The sequence below is a fragment of the Sceloporus occidentalis genome, unplaced genomic scaffold (genome assembly GCF_023333645.1).
Source record: "Sceloporus occidentalis isolate IW3139 unplaced genomic scaffold, rSceOcc1.0.p SCAF_10, whole genome shotgun sequence".
NCBI classification, from domain to species: Eukaryota; Metazoa; Chordata; class Lepidosauria; order Squamata; family Phrynosomatidae; genus Sceloporus; species Sceloporus occidentalis.
In genome coordinates this window covers 20,172,260-20,196,305 of record NW_028316990.1, presented here as the reverse complement: position 1 = coordinate 20,196,305, position 24,046 = coordinate 20,172,260, and the positions used below count along the sequence as shown (strand labels likewise).

The following is a 24,046-nucleotide window of genomic DNA, read 5'->3' as shown; positions in this document are numbered from 1 at the left end:
GTCGGTTTGGGGGAAGGCTAGGAAGTGGCCCTGGCGAGGAGGGCTGTGATTGGTGGGAGGGCGGAGGAGGCGGGGAAAGGCCTGGCTGAGGGAGAGTCCATGGCGGAAAGGTGGGTGCTGCGGTTTAAGGGAGACTTTGGGGGCATTTAGGAAGGGATGCCATAATAGTAATAATAACAACAGTACATAAGAATTAATGCTATCCTAAGGGGAAAATGTGTGTGTGTATATCTATATCTATATCTATATCTATATATTACATATATATTACATATATATATATATATATATTATATTCTATAATATATATTTATATATTATAGATATATATTATATAATATGTTATATATATATATATATATGTACATATATATATATATATGTATATAATATCACCTCAAGAAGAAAAAGCATAATAATTAATAATTATAATACTAATATCATATGTCGTCTTAAAGAAGAAGAGTATAATAATATATCATCTTAAGAAAAAGAATGCAAATAATATATAATATTATACTATAATATAATAAATAATATATTGTCTCAGGAAGAAATAACAAGAGCAATATTAATAATACGTCCCCTAAAGAGGGTTATGATAATATATCATCTCAGGAAGAAAAATGTAATAATATATTATTTTATAACAAATAATAATAATAATTAATATAGCATGCCCTCATAAGAAGAATATTATAATATATAATATAATGTATATTATAATATATCGTCTCAGGAAGAAAAAAATATAATACTAAAGATAATAATAATATAGTATGCCCTCATAAAAAGAATATAATAAAATATAATAATGTATCACCTCAGGAAGAAATAATAATAATATATTTTCTTACAATAATAATAATTAATATAGCATGCCCTCTTAAGAAGAATATTATAATATATAATATAATGTATATTATAATATATCGCCTCAGGAAGAAAAAAATATAATAATAATATCAATAATAACAATAATATATTATTTTACAGTAATAAAAATAAATATAGTACACCCTCTTAAGAAGAATATAATAATAATAATAATAATAATAATAATAAATCATCTTAAGAATTTTAGTGAGGAGGATGAAAAGATTAATATTAAGGTCTTCCAAGCAATAGATTATATATACATACTGTAGTCTGTTTCCTGTGGCCTAGTATGGAATGGAATAGGCCTAAATAGGAATACAAACCAATATCTGGCTGTGTATTACATAACCTGTTTGGCTCTGAGTACAACCTTAACCTTCCTTCTTCCCTTCCTGGGTTAGATGTTGCAGCCCAGATCTTCAGGGGTCCTTCTCCAGCTGTTAGAGTACAACCCAAACTGTCCAGTTTTACAATGTGTGCAAACCTTTTGTGTGCGGAGAGTAGGAATGGCCCTGACTCTAACCCTTTCCCTTTGCGCGCAGGCTACTACTCCAACATGGATGGAGGAGAAGGTAGTGCTGAGCTAGTGATCAACAAGAGGTTTGTGTCGGAGGCGGAGCTCGAAGAGCGACGCAAGCGGAGACAGGAGGAATGGGAGAAGGTTCGGAAACCCGAAGACCCGGAAGGTATGTGACGGTCGTGGGATTCCAGAAAAGAGACTCTCGGAGGACTTTGTAGCATTGCTGTACTTCCATGCCTACCTGCAGCACTTTCATGCAAGATACTGCCCTGGAAGAAAACTAGAACGAATAGGGCAACAGGCAGAGTGTTGGTTAATTCAAAGGAATAGTTGGGTACTAAGCCCAGCCACACCTTGTTGTAATAGTAAACAACTTAGTAATAGTTGAGAGCCAGTGTGGTGTGGTGGTTTGGGTGCTGGACGTTGACTCTGGGGAACAGGGTTTGAATCCCTGCTCAGCCATGGAAGCCCACTGGATGACATGAAGTCGAAGGCTTTCATGGCTGGCATCCATGTTTTTTGTTGGATTTTAGGGCCACGTTCTAGAAGAGTTTATTCCTGACGTTTTGCCAGGAAGATGCCAGCCACAGATGCTGGCAAAACGTCAGCAATAAACTCTTCTGGAACATGGCCTCATAGCTCAAAAAAACCCACTGGATGACCTTGGGTGAGTGACACTCTCTCAGCTTCAGAGGAAAGCCATGGCAAACCCCCTCCGAACAAATCTTGCCAGGAAAACCCTGTGATAGAGGTCATTTATCCCTACTGTCTGCCAGTGCAGAAATGCATAGCTAAAGCATCCGTGTCGTGTCTAACCTCCATTTGACAACCTCCATTTTCCCAGGTAGTGTTTTCCACTGTGGAATGGCTTGCACCATCAGCATGCTTTTCCTTATGTTTAATTAGGATCGCCTAATTAATTTGTTTCAAAATGGTTACCTGTAAAATGTGTTTCTTCTCCGTCTCCCAGAATGTCCCGAGGAAGTGTATGACCCCCGATCGCTCTATGAAAGACTCCAAGAGCAGAAAGACAAGAAGCAGCAGGAATTTGAAGAACAGTTCAAGTTTAGTAAGTGTTAGGAAGCACCTCTGTGGATCCTGCCATAGGGAGATTCAGCACTCCATGCCTCTAGTCCCATTACATCTCTCAGATTCCTGTAGAGTTTTACTTTAAACCTTGCTATGGGATGTTTGACTCACACCCCACATGGGACCTGCAGGCCCATGTTTTCCCTGTGTGAGTCTTTTGCTCCCCAAAACAGTCACACATCCCCACTGCAGCAATGAAATGGATTCTTCCCAATGGATTCTGAGCAGGCCATGTAGATAGTGTTTTTTCCTGCACATTCTCACATGCACCAATTTTTGTTTAAATTGGGAGTGATGGGGCAGGGCTTTAGAGGTTGTAAAAGTGTGGCCCAGGGCCCATATTTGACCTACAGGCCTCGCTTTCCCTAGCTGCTTAAAGCACAATGAGAACCATCAAATCCGGAATGGGACCATGCGGTAATGGCGGACCAAGATAGCAGTGGCTCCCTAGTCAAAGATTTGTCATAGTAACCATGGCTGTTCTCCTGTCATCTTCAGAAAACATGGTCAGAGGCCTAGACGAAGACGAGACCAAGTTCCTCGATGAGGTTTCACGGCAGCAAACGCTGATAGAAAAGCAGCGTCGAGAGGAAGACCTAAAGGAGCTCAGCGAGTACAGAATATCCTTGTCGTTGATGCTTCTTGTTCTTGTTCTGGCTTGAGAGCTAAAAAGGGGCAGGCGAACTTTTCAGCTCTGAATAGGGGTGAATGTGAACTGAAGACCAAGGGTTTGCTCAGTTCCCTCTTCTCCATGGAGAACCAGGACACCAGTAGATGTCTTGTGCTCATTGGCGCACCGTTTTTCCTTAGTGGGAAGTGCTTGGTTTTTAAAGACATTTGTTTCTGGTTTTTTAAGACCCATTCCTCCCTCCCTTGAATTTGAGTATTGCCTGATTAAGTGTAGCAGAAAATCTCTCCCCTTTGCCCTTTCTTTTTGTCTGAGGCAAAAAGATGCTGCCTGGGAGCAATTATGTGATCACTTGAAACGGATGGCAAGAAGGGAGCCCCTGCTTGCATTCAGAGGCAGGCATGGTGCAGATAGTCACAAAATGGCTCCATCTCCATATGTTTACTGGTCTTCTGTGCCTGTTTTTACTTACACTTGATGTATCAAGGATGACAGCTGGGATTTATATTTAGTTCCTGCTTAGGGGTTTGCTTTGGGGAGCATGAAGGCAACAGGACTGCTGTGCTCATTCAGTCATCCAAGTCCAGCAGTGCCTTGCTGGAGGGCAGCTGGGTTCCTCAGTGTTGCCTTTGTGTCTGGCAGAGGAATGTGTTTATCCTGGCATTTGCCTGGCATGGGTCCTTGGTTGCGTGTGAAGCCTGCCCAAACAAGAATTTTCCAGCACAGAAGGGGACACTGGATGTGAAAAACAAAGGTGTGAGCAGCAGCTGACTTGCATGATTTGGGATGGAGCTGCAGTGCATCTAGCAGTGGGTTGCCTGTGAGTTATTGGACACTTGCTTTATGGCCTCAGTTGTAGCAGGTAGACATGCTGTAATAACTCTCCAGTTGTCCATTTAGAAGATTAGGTTTGAGGGGTTATTTTGAATTTTCCAAATGACTTTTCCTCATTCTGTCAGCATAATTCTCCACAAGATGGCATCAGGGAGTTATCTTAAATGTGGTGGAGAGCATTCCAGTCAAATAAGGGCCAGAGTGCAGGCAATAGTAAATGTATGTTTGCATTTAGTCTGTGAGGTTTTAAAAACAAAAGAGCATTAGTTGACAGAAGATGATAAATACTGGGTTCACAGAGAACATGGAGAGGTTATTTAACCTTTTGGTATTCTGCTTTGATCTTCAGGGAAGTCCCTATCCAAGGCTAATATTTGCATTGGGAAGAAATTCCCCCAAGGTCTAAGGTCTAAATACCCTTCCACTCCAGTCCCCTCCTCAAGTGCCTTTTGAGCCTTAACCTTGAATTCACAGTACTTTGGCCAAAGTGGGGGTCAGTGCTGACCTGAAGAAGGAGGCGGAGAAGAAGCTGTCAGTGAAATCCGTAGAAGGCAAGAGCAAGTTCTCTCAAGCAAAGCTATTGGCAGGAGCTGTGAAACATAGAAGGTAGGCTTTGCATGAAGATGTGCATGGAACTATCTGAAAGCAAAGGTGTCACTCTCTCAGCCACCCATGCAAGAAGTTTTGGTTTTTGGAATATTTTGGATTTCAGAATTTTGAATAGGGGAGACTCAGCCTGTAGTGTTTGTTCTTTTGGAAGCCACAAAGCCAGTTGTCTTAGCCAAAATCCATTCTTTGGTGGGGAACTGGGCACAGCAAAGACCAGCCCCAACTCTGAATTGGGGAGATGGGCTAGAATATCCCTCCATGATCACGCTGGAGACTTCCCACAGCCTCTGAAGTTCAGTGATAGGGTCCAGGAAAGCATAACTTTTGTTTGGCGAACAAATGCAGTGCATCCCCCCTCCTTGTACTGAGGATGCATGGAGACATGGTCAGTGAAACTTCTCACATGTGTTGACACTTCAAAGTTCAAGGCTCTTTTTGTTGTTGCATTGCTTTGCAGTTCCGATGGTGCCAACAGTGTGAAGAGACTGAAGCTTGACCCAGATCCTGACCATGACAAGGCTCCAGGTATGTGTGTTCATCAGACAGGAAATCATGTGGTTCAATGGCTTTTTAGGGGGCTGTGCACTGGTGACGTTGTCCTTGCAAACATCTCACTAGTTGTTTGTAAGGAGGGGAGTCATAGAGTCGAAAGGACTTAGGCCATCGAATGCAACTCCCCGCTCAGTGCAGGAACTCCAACTAGAGCATCCCCAGCAGGTAGTTGCCCAGCCTATTTCAAGAAAGCTGTTGTTTTATGGTTGGATGGAGCAGGGTGTTCATGTAGGATGTGCCTTGAGTCCTGTTTACTGGTTAGAGAGGGCAAAGATGATACCATATGTTTCCTCTCTGGCTTATGTTCACATGAAATGGTCGATTCTGGCTTAGCATTTATAAGGAAACATCTTTAGACATGGGGAAATTGCTCGTTTGTTGTTCAGACCAGATGGAATGACTTCAATAAACAGAACTTCACAAGGAGGAAAAAAACTTAGAGCTGTGTCCAAACCAAGTCGTCTGATCTGTTGTGTCCCTAACAAATCAAAGTCTGAAGCCAAGGTTTGAACTGAGATTACTATTCTTGTCTTATTGACAGAGTTTCTTGCTTTGGCACTTCAAGACTAGCAGGCCAGAAGCTTTAGCATAAAATAAGGCATAAAAGAATCCAATAGCACCTTTGAGACTAACTGGGAAGAATTAATTAAAATCATGAAAGCTTAGAAGAATTTTCTTCTGAGTTAATCTCTGAGATGCTACTGGATTCCTTTTGGGTTTTTTCCCCTCAAATGCTAAAACAGACTTAAAAGGGCTGTCCCTTTGAAAGCCAGCTGTTTGACAGACTTGTAACAGACTTGGAAGGTTTGTGGCCAGTTTGTATCTTTCTGAAGCTCAAAACACTCTGAACCCACAATATACTGTGCTTAAATACCTGTGGTTTGAAGATCAAGTGCCAGCTTGCAGATTGTGAATGATGGGTCAGAATCTTCCAGGTGTCTCCATTTCTGTTTTGCTCCAGGAAACCTCTGTTTGTTTCCTCAGTGCAGCATATCTAGAGAGGCTCAGAAACAAAGAATCTGGGCATCCCTCTCATGCTTCTTCCTAAGGTTGACATGCTAGAGGAAGCTGAGAGCACAGAGACAAGAAAGGCGAGCAAGGTTGAGATGCATCCTTCATAGCTACTGTCCCTGAGCCAAGCATTTGCTTTTCACTTACCCAAGAAGTTGTGTAACTGCAGTCGGAGGCACATCCTGGCTCTCCATCTGTTCAGCAAACTTGCAATGTTCTAATTAGCTGTGGAAGGTTTAGCTGTCCTCAGTCCCTTGTAGCTACGCCTGGCCATTTTGCCAGTGCTCTATGAGGTTTCCCAGGCTTCCCATGGAGCACAGGTGTTAGAATCTCCTCCCACTCTCCACAAGCCACATGTGGCCTTCAAGCCATTGTTTATGGCCTGTAAGCCTGGGAAAAACAATCATCCTGAAATGGTGAAGCCTCACTACTGGAACCTTTTCAGGGATAGCAATTTTAGGATGAGGACTAGGGCCATGCATTAAGGTCGGTCGGTGTCCTACCTCTTTCTCAAGAGTGCAACTGAGAGGGTATTTTTGGTTGTTTGGGGGATTTTTTGGTGGGGGAAATATGGAGAACCCACATTTTAAACTTGGTGGCCCACAGAGGATATCATCTTCTTAGTGATATACAAAAGATATATGCTTACGTATTCCATAGCTTCTGGGGGAAGGAATTCCAGAGCCTAGGGGCATCCACCAACAAGGCCCTGTGTCCTGTGTTCCCACCAAATGTAGGTGTGAATGTGGTGGGACAGAAAGAACAGTCATTCCAGAAGTTTTCAAAACACAGGCAGGTTCATATGGGAAAGCATGGTCCTTCAGGTAGCCTGTAACTCGGCTGCTTTTATAGACCATTACCAGCATTTTAAGGTGAGCCAGTGTGGCATGGCGGCTTGAGTGTTGAGCTATGACTCTGGAGACCAGGGTTCATTTCCCAGCTTGGCCATGAAATCTACTGGGTGATTAGAGCAAGTCACATGCTCTCAGCCTCAAGGGAAGGCAATGGCAAACCACCTCTGAATGAATTTTTCCAAGAAAGCCCCATGATAGGGTCACTGTAAGTCAGAAAGTACTTGAAGGCACACAGCAATGACAACAAACCAGCACTTTCATTCTGCCCAGTAGAATTGTTGCGACAAGGGAGTTGTGTGCTCCTTGTAGCCAGTTAATGATCTGCTGCAGGTCTTTGGGCCGGCTGCACACTGTTCCCGGCTCCGATGTGACAGAAACCAGAAGCATGCCTTGCAACTTTCCTTCTTGTCTTTCCTTGGTAACCTGCTTTTCTTTCTTGCTTTCTTTCTCCTTGCAAAGAAGCCGCGTCTTGCATTCCTCTGGGCAGCAGCAGCTCCATGAGTGTCTCCGCCCTCCACTGCCCCTCGGCGGCCGTCTGCATTGGGATCCTGCCCGGCCTGGGAGCCTACTCCGGAAGCAGTGACTCCGAGTCCAGCTCAGACAGCGAAGGCACCATCAACTCCACTGGCAAGATCGTCTCCTCTGTCTTTCGCGGCAGCAATTTCTTCGACAACCCGCTGTAGGATTCATCTCAATCCCTTAGGTGCTTGGGTGGGACTTGTTAAAACAAATGCTTTCTTTGTCATCCAGTCATCTTCCGAGCATATTACTTTTCTCCTGTCTGTTCTTCCTCCCAATACCAAAATAATGTACTGAAGCTGTTTTTGTGGATATGTCTCTCTCTTCTCCCTTCCCCCAAAACTGTCTTTGGGTTTGGGAGGGAGTATAGATGGGGCAACAGGGGATTTTGTTCAGCGAATTTTCATCCAGCGGAGGATGTAGAGGCAATAAGGCTTTGAGTCCTTGCAGTTCAAGGGTAAGGATGGGTAGATAGGTGTAATCTTGTTCTTTTTTTAAATGCGAACAAAAAGATGATGTTGGTGGGGGTGTTTGCAAGTTGGCTTTGCAAAGAAATATTAAGGGGGTAGGATGTCTGGCAGCGTCTGGCAGGCGCTGCCATGTGGGCTGGCTCTCTTGTAGTTTTTAAATCTTGTTTTAATGTATCCTTGAAAAGCAGCAGGGAGAGAGCAAAACCAAGCAGATGGTGAGCTGTGCATACTGCCAAGAGAACTGTTAGCAAAAGTTTTAGGGTGGCGTCTGATTAAAGAAACTCTTAATCTTTTTTTATATATGTATATATAAAGAAAGCTTGGATCTTGCCATTCACAATTGTCCCTTCAGTCTTCCTGCTGTACTTAATTGGCTTCTCATTGACTGAGGTTCCTTGCTGCTCTGTATTTCTGAACTGGCCCAATTGCGCCTGCAGTGCTCTGAGGAATTATGAGCTGCCTTCAGAGGTTATTAGGGACTTCTTGGTACAATCAGTCCTCTTGGTTGCCATGCAGCTTTCTAAAAATGAATTGGTTATGTGTGCTTTCAGAGTGGCTGAACATGGTAAGGCTGACTACCTACAAGTATAAGGAACTATTTACAAGAGAGTGGATTATCTTTATGTCTTCTACAAACCTGGGATGAAACTGGTCATGCTGTTGGACAGGAACACAGCATTCATTGTCTAAGTTTACTGTAGTTACTGGGTTTATTTAAGCAAAAGTTAAATGTTAATGCTTACAAAGATTAATACCATGAAAACTGTCATATTTCCCCCCTCAAAGACTAATGATTAAACACGTTAATGATGGACAGGCATTCCTGAAGAACCATCTGTTTATCATGACCAATTCGTTGGTTTCTTTCTTAGGGCACACATTCAGTTTACCTATGTTACCTGCTGGTTCCTGAAAGGAAAATGTACTATTGATTGTTTGCTCAACACTTTTATCTGCCTCTAGCCTTGCTGATTGAATCTTTACTGCCTTTCCTCTTCCTAGAAAGAGATAAAGAACCTTAAAAGTTTCCTTCCTAGCTCTGTCTCTCTAGTTCTGTGTTATTGGCAAATAGATGGGAAAGCCTTTCTGGCCCAATTGCCTCAGAGCAACTGGGTTTTAAAAGCACACTAGAAAAAGAAAGAAAGACATGTTCTGATTGACGCACTGGAAGGTGAGACATTGCTCAGTTAGCTGGAGTGTCAATTAAAAACTAATGAAGTGCGAGCAGAAGATGAATGGGGAAGCTTCCTGCTAATAGAGACAAGCTTCACAGCTCCATTGAGGAAGCATGCTAATCGGATGCAGTGTGGCAGAGCAAAGGGTAGGAAGAAAGAGAAGAGAGATATCTGTTTAAGATCAGTCACTCAAGCAAGCTCAAAAGAGATTTCTGCTATGGATGGAGGCTGCTGTCTTCCTAATCCCTCCCCTAAAATATACTGTGAGGGAGGCAGGTAGCATGCTTCCTTTTTAGCCTCTTTGTGGACCAAGGTGATTAGAGCTTGGGGAAAAATTTGGGAGGGGAGACTACAACTTCCAGAATATTTCAGCCACTGGGTAGAAGAGTGATCATGATAGCTGGGGAGTTCTGGGAATTGTTGTTGTTGTTAACTGCCCTTGAGTCGGTTCCGACTCATGGCAACCCTTTTGATGAGACCTCTCCAAGAATCCCTATCCTCCACTGCAGTCTTGCCCAGATGCTGCAATAAGCCCTTACCCATAATAACCCCCCCTGATCAAGTCTATCCATCTAGTTTGTGGTTTTCCTCTCTTTCTTCATCTACCCTCTACCTTTCCTAACATTATTGTTTTTTCTAGTGATTCGTACCTTCTCATGATGTGGCCAAAGTACGATGGTCTCAACTTGATCATCTTTGCTTCCAAAGAGCCCTGGTCTGATCTGTTCAAGAACCCATTTGTTGATCTTCTTGGCTGTCCATGGGATCATCCTAAGTCCTTTTCTCTAGCCCCACATTTCAAAGGAGTTGGTTTTCTTTCTGTCTGTTTCCTTCACTGTCCTGCTCTCATTCCGACTTCAATGCTCAGTCGTATGTCTTTGCTCTTGAATCTCTTTTCCAGTTCTTTCATAGCTCCCCTTCCCATTCCAAACCTTCTTCTTATTTCTTGGCTGCAGTCCCCATTTTGGTCAATGTTTGATCCTAGATATGGGAATTCTTTATTTCAATTTCCTTGTTATCTAGATGGAATTTCTTCTATGGTCCTTATTTTTGTTTTCTTTATGTTCAGCATCAGACCTGCCTTTTCACTTTCATCTTTGACCCTCCTTATTAACTCTTTCAATTCCTGAATGTCTTCTGCTAATATTATGGTATCATTGTCTGCATCTTTTAGGTTGTTAATGTTGCTTCCTCCTATCTTCACTCCTCCTTTTTCTGATTCTAATCCTGCTTTTCTTAGGATGTTTTCAGCATATAAATTAAGCAAGCAGGGTGACCCCTTTGCCTATTGGGAACCACTCTGTTCCCCCGAATTCTGTTCCGACGGTGGCCTCTTGTCCTTGGTACAGATTCCTCATCAGGACTATCAGATATAGTGGCATCCCCATGTCTTTGACTGCCTTGCATAGCTTTTCGTGATCTATACAATCAAATGCTTTGCTGCAGTCTATAAAACACATGCTGATTCTTTAGTGCGCTCCATTAGCCGCCACATGTTTGCATGTTTCTGAGAACAGTTGACTCAAAAAAGTAACTTTTACAAATGGGATAGAGGGCAAAGAGTTGTTGTGCTGGGGGCAGTCACAGTATGCCACATTGATTTTTCTGTCCACTAATTCAGAGTTTTGTTATTTTGTCACACCTGTGGTTCCTAGCCATCCAACTGCTTTTAAACAATCCCCCCATTTTCAAAATTAGGGGAGACTTTGACCATTGCTGCTCAGAAGGAAACTTATGGGTGGGAAGTCTCTGGCAGGACTTGATCCTTTTAAGACAGAAGTGTCGAAAATGTATTTCTTGACCGTTCTGCTTAGTGACCAGACTTTGACCGCGAGAGCTCAGGAGAGACCACATGAGGGTTCTGCAAAGAGTCCAAGTTTGTTTATTAACCTGAGTATAACAAATAGAACATGTACACAGTATAAAAACGGAGAGAGAGAGCGCGCATGAGAGGTACGAGTACGACACATCCATGAACTTGTCCACGTTTCTTTGGGCACTGAGATAGCGAGAATTTCACGGCTTGTAAAAATGTTTCGTTCCACACAGAAAAAAACTCATACAAAGTACATTCAAATACTTAAAAGTTGGTACTTGCCGTAACAGAAGGAGAAACATCCTGTATTGACAAAAGGTGGGGTGTTTGTTTTGTTTGGCCCAGGAATTTTGAGCACAGGTCCAGATGCTGCTGCTGCTGCTTGTGTTGCATGTTGAACTTTCAGGGAGATCTGGGTTTGGCTTGTTTTTAAATTAACTCAGTGAAATAAAAAGTACAGATTGTCTGAAACCACATGAGACATGCAGCTTGGCACTGACAAGTTTTGGGGGGACATGCAGGCAAAGAGTGACAGATCTGGCCTTACGCTGGTTCTGAATTGATGGGGGACAAGTTCTGTTGCTTGAAATACTGGACCACTTGCTGTGGGAGCTCCGCCAAGACGGCTTTGGCCAGGGTCTCCTTCGGCGCCTGAAACACAAGAATGGCACCATGGGTCCCATGTGAACATTTGGCATTGCTCTAACAGTGCGCCACAAGGTATTTTATAAACCAGCCATTGCAAAAGCTGAAGCAGCAGATGGGGAATCTTCATCCAACCTAACGTGCATCCACACTGTAGAAATAATGCAGCTTGACACCACTTTAAGTGTTGTAGCTCCATCCTATGAAATCCTGTGATCTGTGGTTCTAGAAAGGCTTTCGCCTTCTCTGCTAAAAAGTGCTGGTGCATCACCAAACTACAAATGCCAGAATTCTGTAGGATGGGAGACCTAGCAGTTAAAGGGATGTAAAACTGCATCTTTCTACAGTGTAGATACAAACAGAGCTTTCCATCCTAGTCATTTCACCCATCCAGCTGCAAGTTGAATGGACAACCTATATACTGAAATGATATATGAATCTTATGTAGGAAAGCTGCAGGCACCTGCAATGGAGCTACAGTCCTTTTCTTGAGGGCCACTCTTGGAGCTAAAATATTTTGAAATTGCTCATCGCTACCACCTTTGAGGAGCAATATATTTTCCATTTTTTAAAATTTGGGTCCTCTGCATGGGACCATATTCCCTCCACCGCACCCCAATTTGGAACTCAGATATCTTTGTAGAGGGAAAAAAACCAAGGAAGGCACTGGGTAGCTGAGTCCAGCCTCATTTCTTGCAGACTAGGTGTATCTCTCCCCTGCCACCCCTCTCTGACCCTTGGGGCAACCTTGCGTACTCACACTGCGAAATTCGCGGAATGGCACAAACTGGACGATGTCGCGCACGGCCTCCTCTCCCGTGTAGGACCGAAGCATCCGGTTGTCTGCGTCCAGAAACTCCATGGCCGCAAAGTCCGCGTTCCCTACCCCTACGATGATAATGGACATGGGCAACTTGGAGGCCTGGACAACAGCGTGCCTTGTCTCGTCCATGTCACTGATGACGCCATCCGTGATGATCAAGAGGATGAAGTATTGCTGGGGGGGGGGGGAAGGAGCGCAAAGGAAGGAATGGTCAGACCCTTGAAAAGGCCGTGGTGGTTTTTGAGCACCAGACTAGATTTTATGGGTGCTCAAGATGTGGAATATTTCTGGCTATGGCATTGGACATGTATGGGGACATGTTGAGATGGTAGAGGTGCAACCTGGGGCATCCTAGTGTGGTGTAATGGTTTTCACTGTTGGATTGGGACTCTGGGAGACCCAGTTTGGTAAGGACAGTGTCCATTAATCCTCTGCCATCCCACTTTTTCAGCTTCATTTAAATTGTCCCAGTTTCTCTCTCTTTCCACTTTCCCTCTCTGTCCTCAGCTTACTTCAGCGGCTGCAAACTGAATTCTACATGGAAAAGTAGTTTGCATTCAGGTAAGTCAGTGTGGAGGAGAGGAGAGCGCAGATATTGCCCTTCCCAGTCAACTCAGGCAAAAACTAACTGCTGCAACTTTGTGTGTGTTCTTCCTTATAACTTTTTCCATCTTGACCACACTCTGACGTTGCTTGGCCACACACATCCCAGTTTTCGTCTATGAAATGTTGGAGGTATGTGAAAGACAAGAATGTGCAGGAACTTACGGTTGCCGATTGTTGTTGTGTCGCCTGGGCTGCAAACCGAGCCACATGGTTTATGATGGGGGAGAAGTTGGTCGGTCCATAGAAGCGTATGTGAGGCAGGCAGCTGGAGTAGGCTTGGACAATGCCTTCTACACCTTTAAAGAGGCAGAAGAGGACACAAAGCTAAGGTTTGAGGGCTCTCTCTTGGTGCCAAAACCCAGGTGAGCTCCATTTTCTGCCCCATGGTGACCTCCGTTCTCGAGCTACAACAAACTACAGTTTCCAGAATCCCATAGCATTGAACTGTGGCAGTTAAAGTTGTGTCAAACTGGATTATTTCTGCTGTGTGGATGTGGCCTAAGACTTCCCACATATTCTGTAGTTGCTGTCTTACCTGATGACCCTATTATCCCTCTCTGAATTATTATTATTATTATCCTTATTTTATCTAACTGCAGCCAGCCCTCCATATTCATGGATTCTTTATCCACAGATTCAAGCATCCATGGCTTGAAAATATTCAAAAAATGTATAAATCCCCAAACGCAAACCTTGATTTTACCATTTTATATAAGAGGCACATTGCATTTAATGGGATTTGGGCATCCATGGATTTTGGTATCCTGAAACCAAAATGCAGCGGATACCAAGGGCCTACTGTATATTCACCAATCTGCAAACAGGGATGAAGATTTAAGAAGGAAGGAAAGGAAAAGATCATTGTCTAGCAATTAACCCTATCACATTAATAGGGTTTTGTGTCTTTTTCAATGTGTGGAATTCTTGAGTAAGCCCTTGGAAGCTCTCTGAATGAACACATATCACTTACCAAGGCAAAAAGGGTTGGTGGGGTTGAAATTAATGGCAAACTCATGAGAAACCTAGAAGGGAGAAATTAAAAAGGGGATTAAAATGGGCTTTTTTAAAAACAGCTCATGAAATATATGACAAGGCACTGAATTTTCAAGGTATGTTCTTACAGTGTTTTCTTAATGCCCCGTTCCAAGGGCCAAGTTACTATGTACTTAGGTAACCTCACTTTTCAGCCCAAAAGGTTACTCTTCAGCAGCTTATAAAGATTAGCCATAAAAATGTCCATGGCACACTGATGCACATCACACTGTTGGATACACATCTTCAAAGTTAACAGGGTTTCTTAGTGCCTCTGCTATTTAGCTAAGTATACATAAAACTGTGTTAAGTAAAAGTGCCAACTTTAATTTTGTAATAGTTTAATCACTTTTGAACTTCTATGTTTGGTGAATTTTTAACTGTGTGCTATTTTGAAAACCTGTCATAAGCCACCTTGGATCCCGAGCTGGAAAAAAAAGCAGGATTATTACTATTATTGTTATTATTATTATTACTCAGTGCCTCCCAAGAAGGCTGTTTGCTGTTCTTGCTGCTGAGCGCTTAGCTTTTCAAGACGTTCCCTGACATTTCCAACAGGACTCCTTGTGCGCCAAATATCTTATTCACATCATCTCTTTGCAAAAGCATTTTGCGGCACCATGGCAACAGGAGAGCATCAGAAGAACAAAGCAAATGATTTATCCCTCTCTTATCTTTAACCATCATCCCTGTTTCTATTTCTGGTCCTTGCGGCACAATGGCTGCATTTGGGCTTTGTTCTGGGCGGTCCATTGGAATCAATGCGGATGGCCCTCAGCCGGGTTTTGGTTGGGGCAAAAATTAAGAAGATGCTCTTGAAGAAAGAGGTGGAGGCATATAAATCTGGCACTTTGCCTGTTAAAGAAGCATCAGTGGAGCTTCGAAAGCTTGCAACAAGTATATTGTACATTTCGGTTGGCCAATAAAGGTATCACTGTTTGGTGAGGTTTTGTTATGATTTGCTATATGGCCAGCGCAGGTACCCCTGCATGTTTTTTGGATGAAAAAGGAGTTGCCCAATGCTCCATTCTAGCAAAGGTAATGCGCACTGTAAGCATGAAAAAGTCTGCAGCGACAGAACTATATTTACCTTCCAGTCAGGTGGCAACTGGGCCCCAAAACCCAAGGCAGGAAACATTTTATCTCTACAATGAAAAAGAAAAGAATGAGAAAGTAAAGGAGAAAATGAATATGAATTTAGCCAGGGCTGGACATCCTTTAAAAATAAATTCGTAAAAGGTTTACCAGGACGTTCAGCTCTGCGCCAGAGAATGGCTGGCATCCTGACATATGCATGCATAAGTCACGCTATGCAAATGGGGTAAATTATTCATTATGGTGCCATAAATGTATTCCGTAATAGTGGAAGAAGTGGAGGTACACCTCAGTAACACCTACAGTTACACTGTAGATGCTCACTGTGGCTGTGAATTGCACATCAATGTTGCACATTGCAGTTGCAAACTGCATAATGGCACAATTGACCTGTGTTGCAGAATGTCACTGTTCTGGAAGAGTGTTGCATAGAGGTACCTCTGCATATTTACACAGGTTGAGTATCTCTTATTTGGAAATCCAAAATCCCAAAGTCCAAAGTCACCACAGATTGCCCAGATCAATAGCTGAGAGAGTGCCTCTGAACCCAGAGCTCCATTTAAGTTACCCCAGCTAGTGGCTTCATAGATCCATTCTTTATGGGGTGAAACAGATGGGCCAAAGAAAGCGGCTTCCAGATGCTTTGAAGGCAAGGTGTTTAGATGACGCACACCTCAAAAGTGGCTGGAAACTAGGCCGAAGCCATGCTCCAGGGCTAAATACCGGAGCAAAAAGAAGCTGGGTAGTCAGACTCAAGGTGGAAAATGTGCATCTTCGCCGCTGCCCTGATGCATGTGCGGGGCTGCGGCAAAGCAAAGAAATTAAAATGTGACAACTCCAATGGATGTAATTGCAACATACCACATATATTCAACTATAAGTCGACCTCATATATAAATCAAGGGCAGGCTTTGGGGCCAAAATGATGGATTTTGATATGACCCATGGATAAGTCGAGGGTAAAACCTAGGGGCATGTAATGAAGGATGCAAAGGACAAAGCAAAGCAAAACAATGCCAAAGAACTTACACAATTCCAGCAGACATAACTATTTGTACTCAGTCTTAAGGCTGGATGGATGAGAGAGTGTGTGTGTATGAGAGTTAAAATACAGTACTTACATTGATCCATGGATAAGTAAACTCAGGTTTTTTGGCTCAATTTTTTAACCTAAATTTCTAAACTTATACATAAGTATATATAGTACACAAACCAGACAGTCTAACAAGGGGTCATAGGGTGAAAGGGGTGAAGCAAGCATGTATGGGGCCCCCCTATAATTGTGTTTTGCCAATGTATCACTCGCACACCAATGCACTGATGCCCTGTACTGGTGGAGCATCGCACTTGCAACTGTGTGGCCGACATGCAAATGGATGGCATCTGGATGGATGCGGGAAGTATTTGGAAGTTGCAGGTGGTGTGTTTGTGCAATGGTGCATATGTACGCTTTTGACTCATTTTTGGAAAAAGCAGGATCAGGCCGCTTTTTCCTGCCTGTCTGTTCCACTCCCATGAGAAATTTGGCATCTATTGCTATCCTCAGAGGCGATCCCCACCTTGGGAGGCTGACTTACGTGTCGTAGTCTTGGATGATCTGCCCTACGGCCCAAATGGCCGAAAGGTATTCGTTGGTTCCCATGGGGTTGATATAGTGCAAAGAGGTGGGGTCCCTGGGGTTCCCGTTGGAGGCTGTAAAGTCAATCCCAACCTGCAAAGGAAAGATTACAACTGCCTTTATAAACCATTGCTTTTGTAAAGAGGGTGACTGGACATCCTAATGTTGCAAAATGTTGCTTTTCAACACAAGGGTTGCACAGGACAATCGATCCCCATGTGGGTATTTACATTTGACTATTAGTCCTTGCCAGACACAATACTAGGAAAAACCCACAAGTTTCTTAGTAGAGAATCCCAGCGTTCGGTGCTCATTCATTTGGCTGCCAAATTAGCTATTTCCTTTTTCTTTTTGCACTTAGCCAACCTTTACGCCGAATCCGTAACGCACATGTACTCATTCCTGTTTCTATGGCAACTTTATTCCTCCTTTCCTCTTTATCGCTCTTTAGACCTAAGCAACAAATAGAAAATTTAAGTCCTGTATTTCGGTGCTTAGAGACAGAACTCTGCAAAAGTTGAGGGCACTTGCAGGCAGGATTAAAGTGTGGCTGGATTTGGACGGCTGCGGACCCTCCTGGAATACGGATCCCACAAATGCGCCCGGCGCAAAAGGAAAGCAAGGTCTCTTTTTTTGTGCATGTGCAAGCCATGCGTCAGCAGGCATCCGAGAGGAATTATCAGGAAAGGCTTAATCCAGATCGCCCCGGCAGAATGAATGCGAAGCCACCTCCAGGCATCAGAGAGACTCAGCTGTGGAACAAACGGAGCTCTGATCTTTTCCATGGGGCAGAAAGCAAGCAATAATCGGAAACATCCAAAGCTATCTCAAGGCAACAGAAGTTATTTTTAGAGAAGTTAACCAGCTCCCGAAAACAAAACAGCTTAAATTAAGGGACAGGGGATGCATCTGTATTGCAGAATTAATGCAGTTTTGACACCCCTTTAACTCCTTGTTAATGGAATCTTAGGATCTATAGTTTGGTGTGGCACCAGAGAAAGCTAAAATTTCTTCTAAAACTACAAATGATAGCATCACCTTAATGTTGCTATGAATCAGAAATGCCTTGAAGGAACAAAATGACAAGAAGCAACTTTGGGAATAACTGGGACAAAGCCATTTGTAGCAGGTTTCCCATTTTGTGGGATGTGCAGCACAGTCTTTGCAAAGGACAGCCTTGCAAAGAAGCAGCTTGTTCAATTGTTGGACTAAGGCTCTGGGCAATAGTTTTTCAGTGCAGGTCACACTCTCTCAGCCTTAGAGGAAGGCAAGCCTCTTCTGCAAATATTTTGCAAAGAAAAACCTTCAGATAGGGTTGCCATGAGTCAGAATCAACTTCAAGGCATGCACCAACAAAGCATATAGGAAGCTACTGATATTTTCTCCAATACAAGGATGAGAGCAGCCCCTTTTCATCTGGCTTTGCTTTTTTTGAAGCGTGGGGGAAATTGTGCAGCTGGAATATCTGGATGTGTTCAATGCAGATCAGTGAGTCACCTGTTGTCTAAGGCTGGAGAGACGTTTACCTGGCATCTTTCCTCCTGTTTCTCGGTACCAGAATATCCTCACAATCCACAAACAGGGATGCCTTTATGCAGTCAACAAAAATGCACAAAACACACGATGCAAGCTTTCCAAGCTCCACTGGCTTCTCGATCAGGCAATGATGTTAGGAATCACACAGGAGAGGGAACAAATATTATGAAATGGCCATGTTAGTCACAGGGTTGCATTTTCTCAAGGCGCTGGCATTGTTCTTTGGAAGGATAACTACACAAGCAGATCTGTCCTCCTTCTGGCCTTGCGGCTCTGGGAACAAAGCCTTCCAAAGTTCAGGAGACGAAATTTGAATCCCATTAGCAATGCAAAAAGGTACTTCTTCTGAGATCCCAGATGTCTCCATCCCTTGCGAGATCACAGCTGCTTTTGTTCCAACTCTGAGTCTCTCAAGAGAAGCCTCCATGCTTTTGCATTAGGAAAATGTTTAGCTACAACATGCCAAATATTATTGTTGTTGTTGTGTGCCTCCAAGTCATTTTTGACTTATGGCAACCCTAAGGCGAACGTATCATAGGGTTTTCCTGGCACATTTCTTCAGAAGGTTACCACCTTCTGAGGCTGAGAGAGTGTGACTTGCCAAAGGTCACCGAATGGGGTTTTATGCTCGAACGAGGAATTGAATCCTGACCTGGTTGCCCACCCTCCACTTTTTACCTGCTAGATATGTAAGACTACCACTCCTATCGCTTTGGCTAGCATAGCTACCATGGGATCTGTAGTCCAGCATCCTTGGGGAAAGCAAGCCGAGTCTTCATCATAGGCTTCTTCTTTTTTTGACCGTCTTTACATTTTGCATTTTATATTGCAGGCACGTTTTGAGTTGCTCAAGAGCCTATTTGATTCCTCTTCAAATAGGCATAAACATCAAGGAGGAGAAAACAAAAGCAAAGAATCGTGAGATTGTTTGCAATGCTCTGAGCAAAATATCCTGAAATACAGAGAATGCAAATCTTCTCGCAGGCAGAAAAGCCAACGCAACTGCGGCTGCTCTCTGCAATGTGTTTCAAATGTAGAACCATGGAGTTGGAAGGGACTCCAGAGGTCATCTAACCCCTTTAAACAGGCTAATAATTATGCTGAGTGCATATGTGGGTGTGCATGCATCCGTGCGTCCATCTGTCAGAATTTGGATTTCCTGCCCTGCTTGGATGTATAACAGGCCTGGCTAATTCAGACATAATTCTTCATTTGCTCAAGCAACAAGGTTGCAAAGGGCTCCTGCTGCAGAACTGCCCCCCCCCAAAAAAAAACACCTAAATTCATGTGGAAATTGGGAATGCATTAGGAACAAAACACCCGCCTTGGGGCTTTTTTCAGCCACATAAAATGTCCTCTTGGCATAGCTCTTCTTACAGCTGGATTGAGATCACTAATTTGCTTGTGCTTCATGCCTCATTTACAACTGGAGGGATAGGCGGCATGGTCTCACATCCACAACTTGCGCTTTGCCTGCGCACTGAAACTGTGAACTCGTCAAGGCTAATCCCAGCCAAACCTATCTGCCGATTCATCCATCCGTCCATCCATCCATCCATCCATCCATCCATCCATCCATTTTCCTACCTATCTGCCTATCTATCTGCTAGCTATCTAGGTCCTAGGGCCTGATTTGCTCTTAAGGCCCACTCATTTGTCTTTTCAGCAGATCTCATCAGTAGCCACAGAGCTCTTTTCCCGCATATTTCAAATGAGCTGAATGTTTGAGTGAGCCACATTTCATCTCTGTGAGACCAAATAAGCTGGACTTCCAGCCATTAAGCATCCCTGGTGCTTTAATTAATATCGAGAATCTAATTGGGAGGCCTGTGATGATGGCGATTATGTGTCTCTGTTCATTATAATTCACTGAGTGAAAAATGCAAAGCTGCTTACTGTAAACATTAGCTGGCAGCCCCCGAGGATGTAGTCCAGGAAGGAGTAATCTCTGGTGATCTTCAAAAGGATGTTGAAAGATTGCAGAGAGGGAAGGAAGGTAAGAGAGAGGAAGTTATGTTGGAGTAATGCAAAACAAACAACTGCTTTCACATAAATAGCAGACTATTCACAGGCAGAAGAAACAGGTTTGAAGTTACAAGTTAATCTTTTTTTCACCATGAAAAAAAAAAGGAGTTTGGGAATCATGGTCTTGGAGATGGACAGTCCCTTCTGATCATAGAATCATAGAGCTGGAAGAGACCATAAGGGCCATCCAGTCCAACCCCTGGCATGCAGGAACTCTCTATCAAAGTATCCCCGATTGAGAGTTCCTGCATGGCAGGGGTTGGACTGGATGGCCCTTGTGGTCTCTTCCAACTCTATGATTCTATGCTTTTCTAGTCCACCAGCCTTTGGTGGCAAGGAACCAGACTTTCTCTTCCAAAGCAGCCTGATCTGCTCCTGAAGGACCACTGATCTGGTGTCTCTCAGCCTGGGAGTGATAGCATGAGTTGCTGCACTGGGGTGGCACCAAACCTAGCAATGCCATTGGTGAAGACATAAAGTCTTCCCTGCATCTGGCATTGTATTTCAACATCCCCCATCCTTTCCCAGTTTGGAAACCTGCGGGAGATCAGCTGCCACCGGCCATCATCTCTCCATTACACCTCTCTCCCTACAGAAAAATGGCTTTTCATTCCAAGATGCAACATGAGTTTTCTATATGAGAAGTCGATGTTCATGTAAAGCATTCACCTTGCAGGATTTCACGATGATGATGCCCGAGTTCTTGTAGCTCCTCTTCTTCTTCTGTTTTTTGGGGTTAATGCATTCAAATTCTACCTGTTAGGAGGGGGGGAAATGGAGGAATGAAAACAGGCCACAATCAACACAAGCAATAGGTACGCAATGGTTTGCTATATTATTCGGATGCCCAGGGCCACAGGCATTTTACAACAAAGTGGGAAAAGTATGGCCTAGAGGCAACAGGTGGCCATAACCATCTTTTTAGTGGTCCTTCAAGCCTCCAAAGATCATGCACACTTCAAAAAATGAAACAAAGACAAAACACTGCAAAAACTGCTATCCAAAGTGCTTATCCCTATCTTCCAAAAGCTTAAAAGCTCTGTTAGAATTCAGACTAAAACCTGAATTAGTGGCAGAAGCCACTAATGTTAAGACCCAAAGGCCAACCAAAAACAATACAATCATGGCCAGCATGACTTTTCTTGGGAGGGAATTCCACAGTTGAGGTGCGGCTACAAAGAAGGCCCTGCATTGTGTTGTTGTTTGTCGTCGTTGCATGCCTTCAAGTCATTTCTGACTTATGTCGACCCTAAGGTAAACCTATCCTGGGGTTTTCTGGGGCTGAGAGTGTGTGGCTCAACCAATGGGTTTGCATGGATGAATGACACAGATTTTCCCCATTCTGGTTTGCAATGAGACGACAAGAAATGTTTGAGATGAGACGGGCGATGTTTCTATATTTTGTTGTTATTTGGATATAGCTTGATGCAGAGTCCCTTGGCCAAAAGCAAAGGGGAAGGGGTACTGTAGAAGCCAATGAAATTATTGATAAACGATTGAGAAACGTCATCTCCGTCTGCCAGGGTGACTCCGGAGAAACTCCATGGATCCGGACACTACAGCTTTGCTGGAAACAGTCAAGGTCCTGACTCGCTTCAAGACAACGGATGCTGGAAAATGCAGGCTCCCTTGAAATCTTTAGATCCTGGGGTTTGGAAGAAAGGCAGTTCTGCTGGACCTATTTAGAGCAGGCAGAACTCCATTCAGAAGCACTCCAGAGCAGACCGAAGGCAGAGGAACTCAATGGGGTTTCTGCTTTGGGGTGGGACAGAAAAGGATGCTGATTACTCACAAGGCAAACAAAGGCGTTCGTGTCTTATTTTTAAGCTTTTTCATCTGAAAGCACCCCTTTGAAAGAATCTCTCAAAGCATTTATAGAAGGGAAAGAATGAGTCTCGTTGTCTCAAAGAGCTTTGGGTTCTGTATCGAACCCTCGTGAACGGCTGTTTTAAAAACATCTGAGGTTTTCAAGTGTCAAGGTATACATCAATCTCACTGCTTTCTTTATTCTGGGAGGATTCAAAGCCTTCACCTTCCAACCACTAGGTAATACTATTAAAATGAAATCAAAGGGAATACTCTCAGCTTTTGCAAACTGGCCTCCAATTGACCTGATATATATATATATATATATATATATATATATATAGAGAGAGAGAGAGAGAGAGAGAGAGAGAGAGAGAGAGATTGAGACTCCTTTATCCAAAATGCTTAGGACCAGACATATTTTGGATTTTGGGGGATTTTGGAAAACCTGTGTTTGCACCTATGTACGTGAGATATCTAAGAGATTTAAGTTTCCTATATATCTTTATACACATATCCGGAAGGTAATTTTATACAATATTTTTTTAATAATGTTGTGCATGAAACAAAGTTTGTGTATACTGAACCACCGGAAAGCAAAGGTGTCACTATAATCCCAGCCACCCATTAAGAATGCTTTGGTTTTGGGACTACTACTCCCAGTATCCTCCAGCCAACATGGCCAACACCTTTCCCAAGCTCTCTTTTACAGCCCTGTCCATGACCCTCATCCAAACCCAAAGTCCTTTTTCATTTCTGTTTTCAGAAAATCCACTGAAGAGGCCCGAGTCAGAAATGATCAAAGCCCCAGATCTGTCCAAAAGACGTCAAGCCATCAAAGCGGACCACAAAGCATCCAAAAACTTTCCCCGAATATGAAGGAAAAGAAGAAGGGAGCCTTAATTGCATGCACTTCCAACTCCGCTTGAAGGCGGAAGTTGCACATTTGCCTAATGATGGCCAGTGTCAACGCTGGATAATGAGCGTTGGACACAAACGACAACAACAACAACCCGAGAGAATGCAAACGACAAGATGAAGAAAGCCATTAATCCAGGCAAAGCCAGGGGTAGAAAAAACAACATTACATGGACTGCAGAAAGTCTTTTTCAAAGGCTTATTTGAAAAGAAGACAGCCCAGCTATTTGTATTATTATTATTATTATTATTATTATTATTATTATTATTTTGCTACACAACCTTATTGGCAGAAGCAACTATGCATGCTCCATGGCACCTTGCAGACAAGAACAATGTGCAAATTAATCACCTTTTCAGAAAAGGAGGTTTAAAGAGTTAATTGGATCATTAACGACTCTCATTAATTGGATCATTAATGACCTTCACTATCAGAGCTTTGAAAATGATTTGTTAAACTTACATGCTGAACTAGACAAATCTATTTATGTGCCAATTTATTTCTCACGTCCCTCAAGGCTTAACCTAAGGGTGCATCCACACTGTAGAAATAGTGCAGTCGGATACCATTTTAAAGGCTGTCGCTCACAAAACCACAAATCCCAAGACTCTGTAGGATGCAGCCAAAGCCAATATTTAGTGCAAGTTTTCCTAACAGAGCCAGTATATTTTATATTTGACTCTGCTTGGGTGAATCTTGGGCTTTCTAATAATATTTCAGATCCTGCAAGCCTGGAATCTGCCCAGCTCTGGATTAATACTTTCAAGTGTTAAATCAAGTGAGTTTTTAGGGGCAGCAATTTGCAGGAGACCTGAACCCATGTATGCAGGGGTCATATTCCTGAGATTCAAGGGTCTTTGTCAGAACTTACTGCAAAGGTATCTTGGGATTCGCACATCTTGGCAACCGAGGTCTGGAAATCCCCGATGAAATCGTGGCCTCCGTCGTTGTCGTAATCGTAACACACAATCTGAAAGAAAAAAGG

The 24,046-nt window shown here is 43.2% G+C and overlaps 2 protein-coding genes across 5 annotated transcripts in view; one reads left to right on the top strand and one right to left on the bottom strand.

Annotated features, from left to right (window-relative positions):
* Positions 1-39: 39 nt before the first annotated feature.
* LOC149306061 (PSME3-interacting protein-like) lies at positions 40-10,948 on the top strand. 2 transcript variants are annotated; one of them, XM_089476945.1, is made up of 7 exons: positions 40-110; positions 1,422-1,565; positions 2,370-2,468; positions 2,987-3,109; positions 4,424-4,556; positions 5,017-5,084; positions 7,439-10,948. In XM_089476945.1, the coding sequence occupies exons 2-7, from the start codon at positions 1,436-1,438 to the stop codon at positions 7,657-7,659; spliced, it is 774 nt and encodes a 257-aa protein (XP_089333071.1). In that variant the 5' UTR covers positions 40-110; positions 1,422-1,435; the 3' UTR covers positions 7,660-10,948. The 2 variants fall into 2 exon arrangements, with proteins under 2 accessions (XP_089333071.1, XP_089333070.1); XM_089476944.1 differs by having other exon boundaries at positions 7,436-10,948.
* A 58-nt stretch (positions 10,949-11,006) lies between these two features.
* LOC149306060 (copine-2) overlaps positions 11,007-24,046 on the bottom strand; it is a 43,764-nt gene continuing 30,724 nt past the window's right edge. For all 3 annotated transcript variants that reach the window (XM_089476943.1, XM_089476942.1, XM_089476941.1), the window contains exons 8-16: positions 23,933-24,031; positions 21,006-21,092; positions 20,208-20,267; positions 16,735-16,868; positions 15,153-15,207; positions 14,001-14,052; positions 13,193-13,326; positions 12,362-12,598; positions 11,007-11,607 (exon numbers count right to left, since the gene is read on the bottom strand). In XM_089476943.1, the coding sequence (XP_089333069.1) occupies positions 11,500-11,607; positions 12,362-12,598; positions 13,193-13,326; positions 14,001-14,052; positions 15,153-15,207; positions 16,735-16,868; positions 20,208-20,267; positions 21,006-21,092; positions 23,933-24,031 (966 nt within the window). In that variant the 3' untranslated portion in view covers positions 11,007-11,499. The remainder of the gene's footprint in view (positions 11,608-12,361; positions 12,599-13,192; positions 13,327-14,000; positions 14,053-15,152; positions 15,208-16,734; positions 16,869-20,207; positions 20,268-21,005; positions 21,093-23,932; positions 24,032-24,046) is intronic.

Bases quoted from the DNA above. Each gene is read 5' to 3' on its own strand.
- LOC149306061 (XM_089476944.1), top strand. From the start codon at position 1,436: ATGGATGGAGGAGAAGGTAGTGCTGAGCTAGTGATCAACAAGAGGTTT. The intron at 1,566-2,369 runs GTATGTGACGGT...TCCGTCTCCCAG, and splicing joins GAAACCCGAAGACCCGGAAG to AATGTCCCGAGGAAGTGTAT. The intron at 4,557-5,016 runs GTAGGCTTTGCA...ATTGCTTTGCAG, and splicing joins GGAGCTGTGAAACATAGAAG to TTCCGATGGTGCCAACAGTG.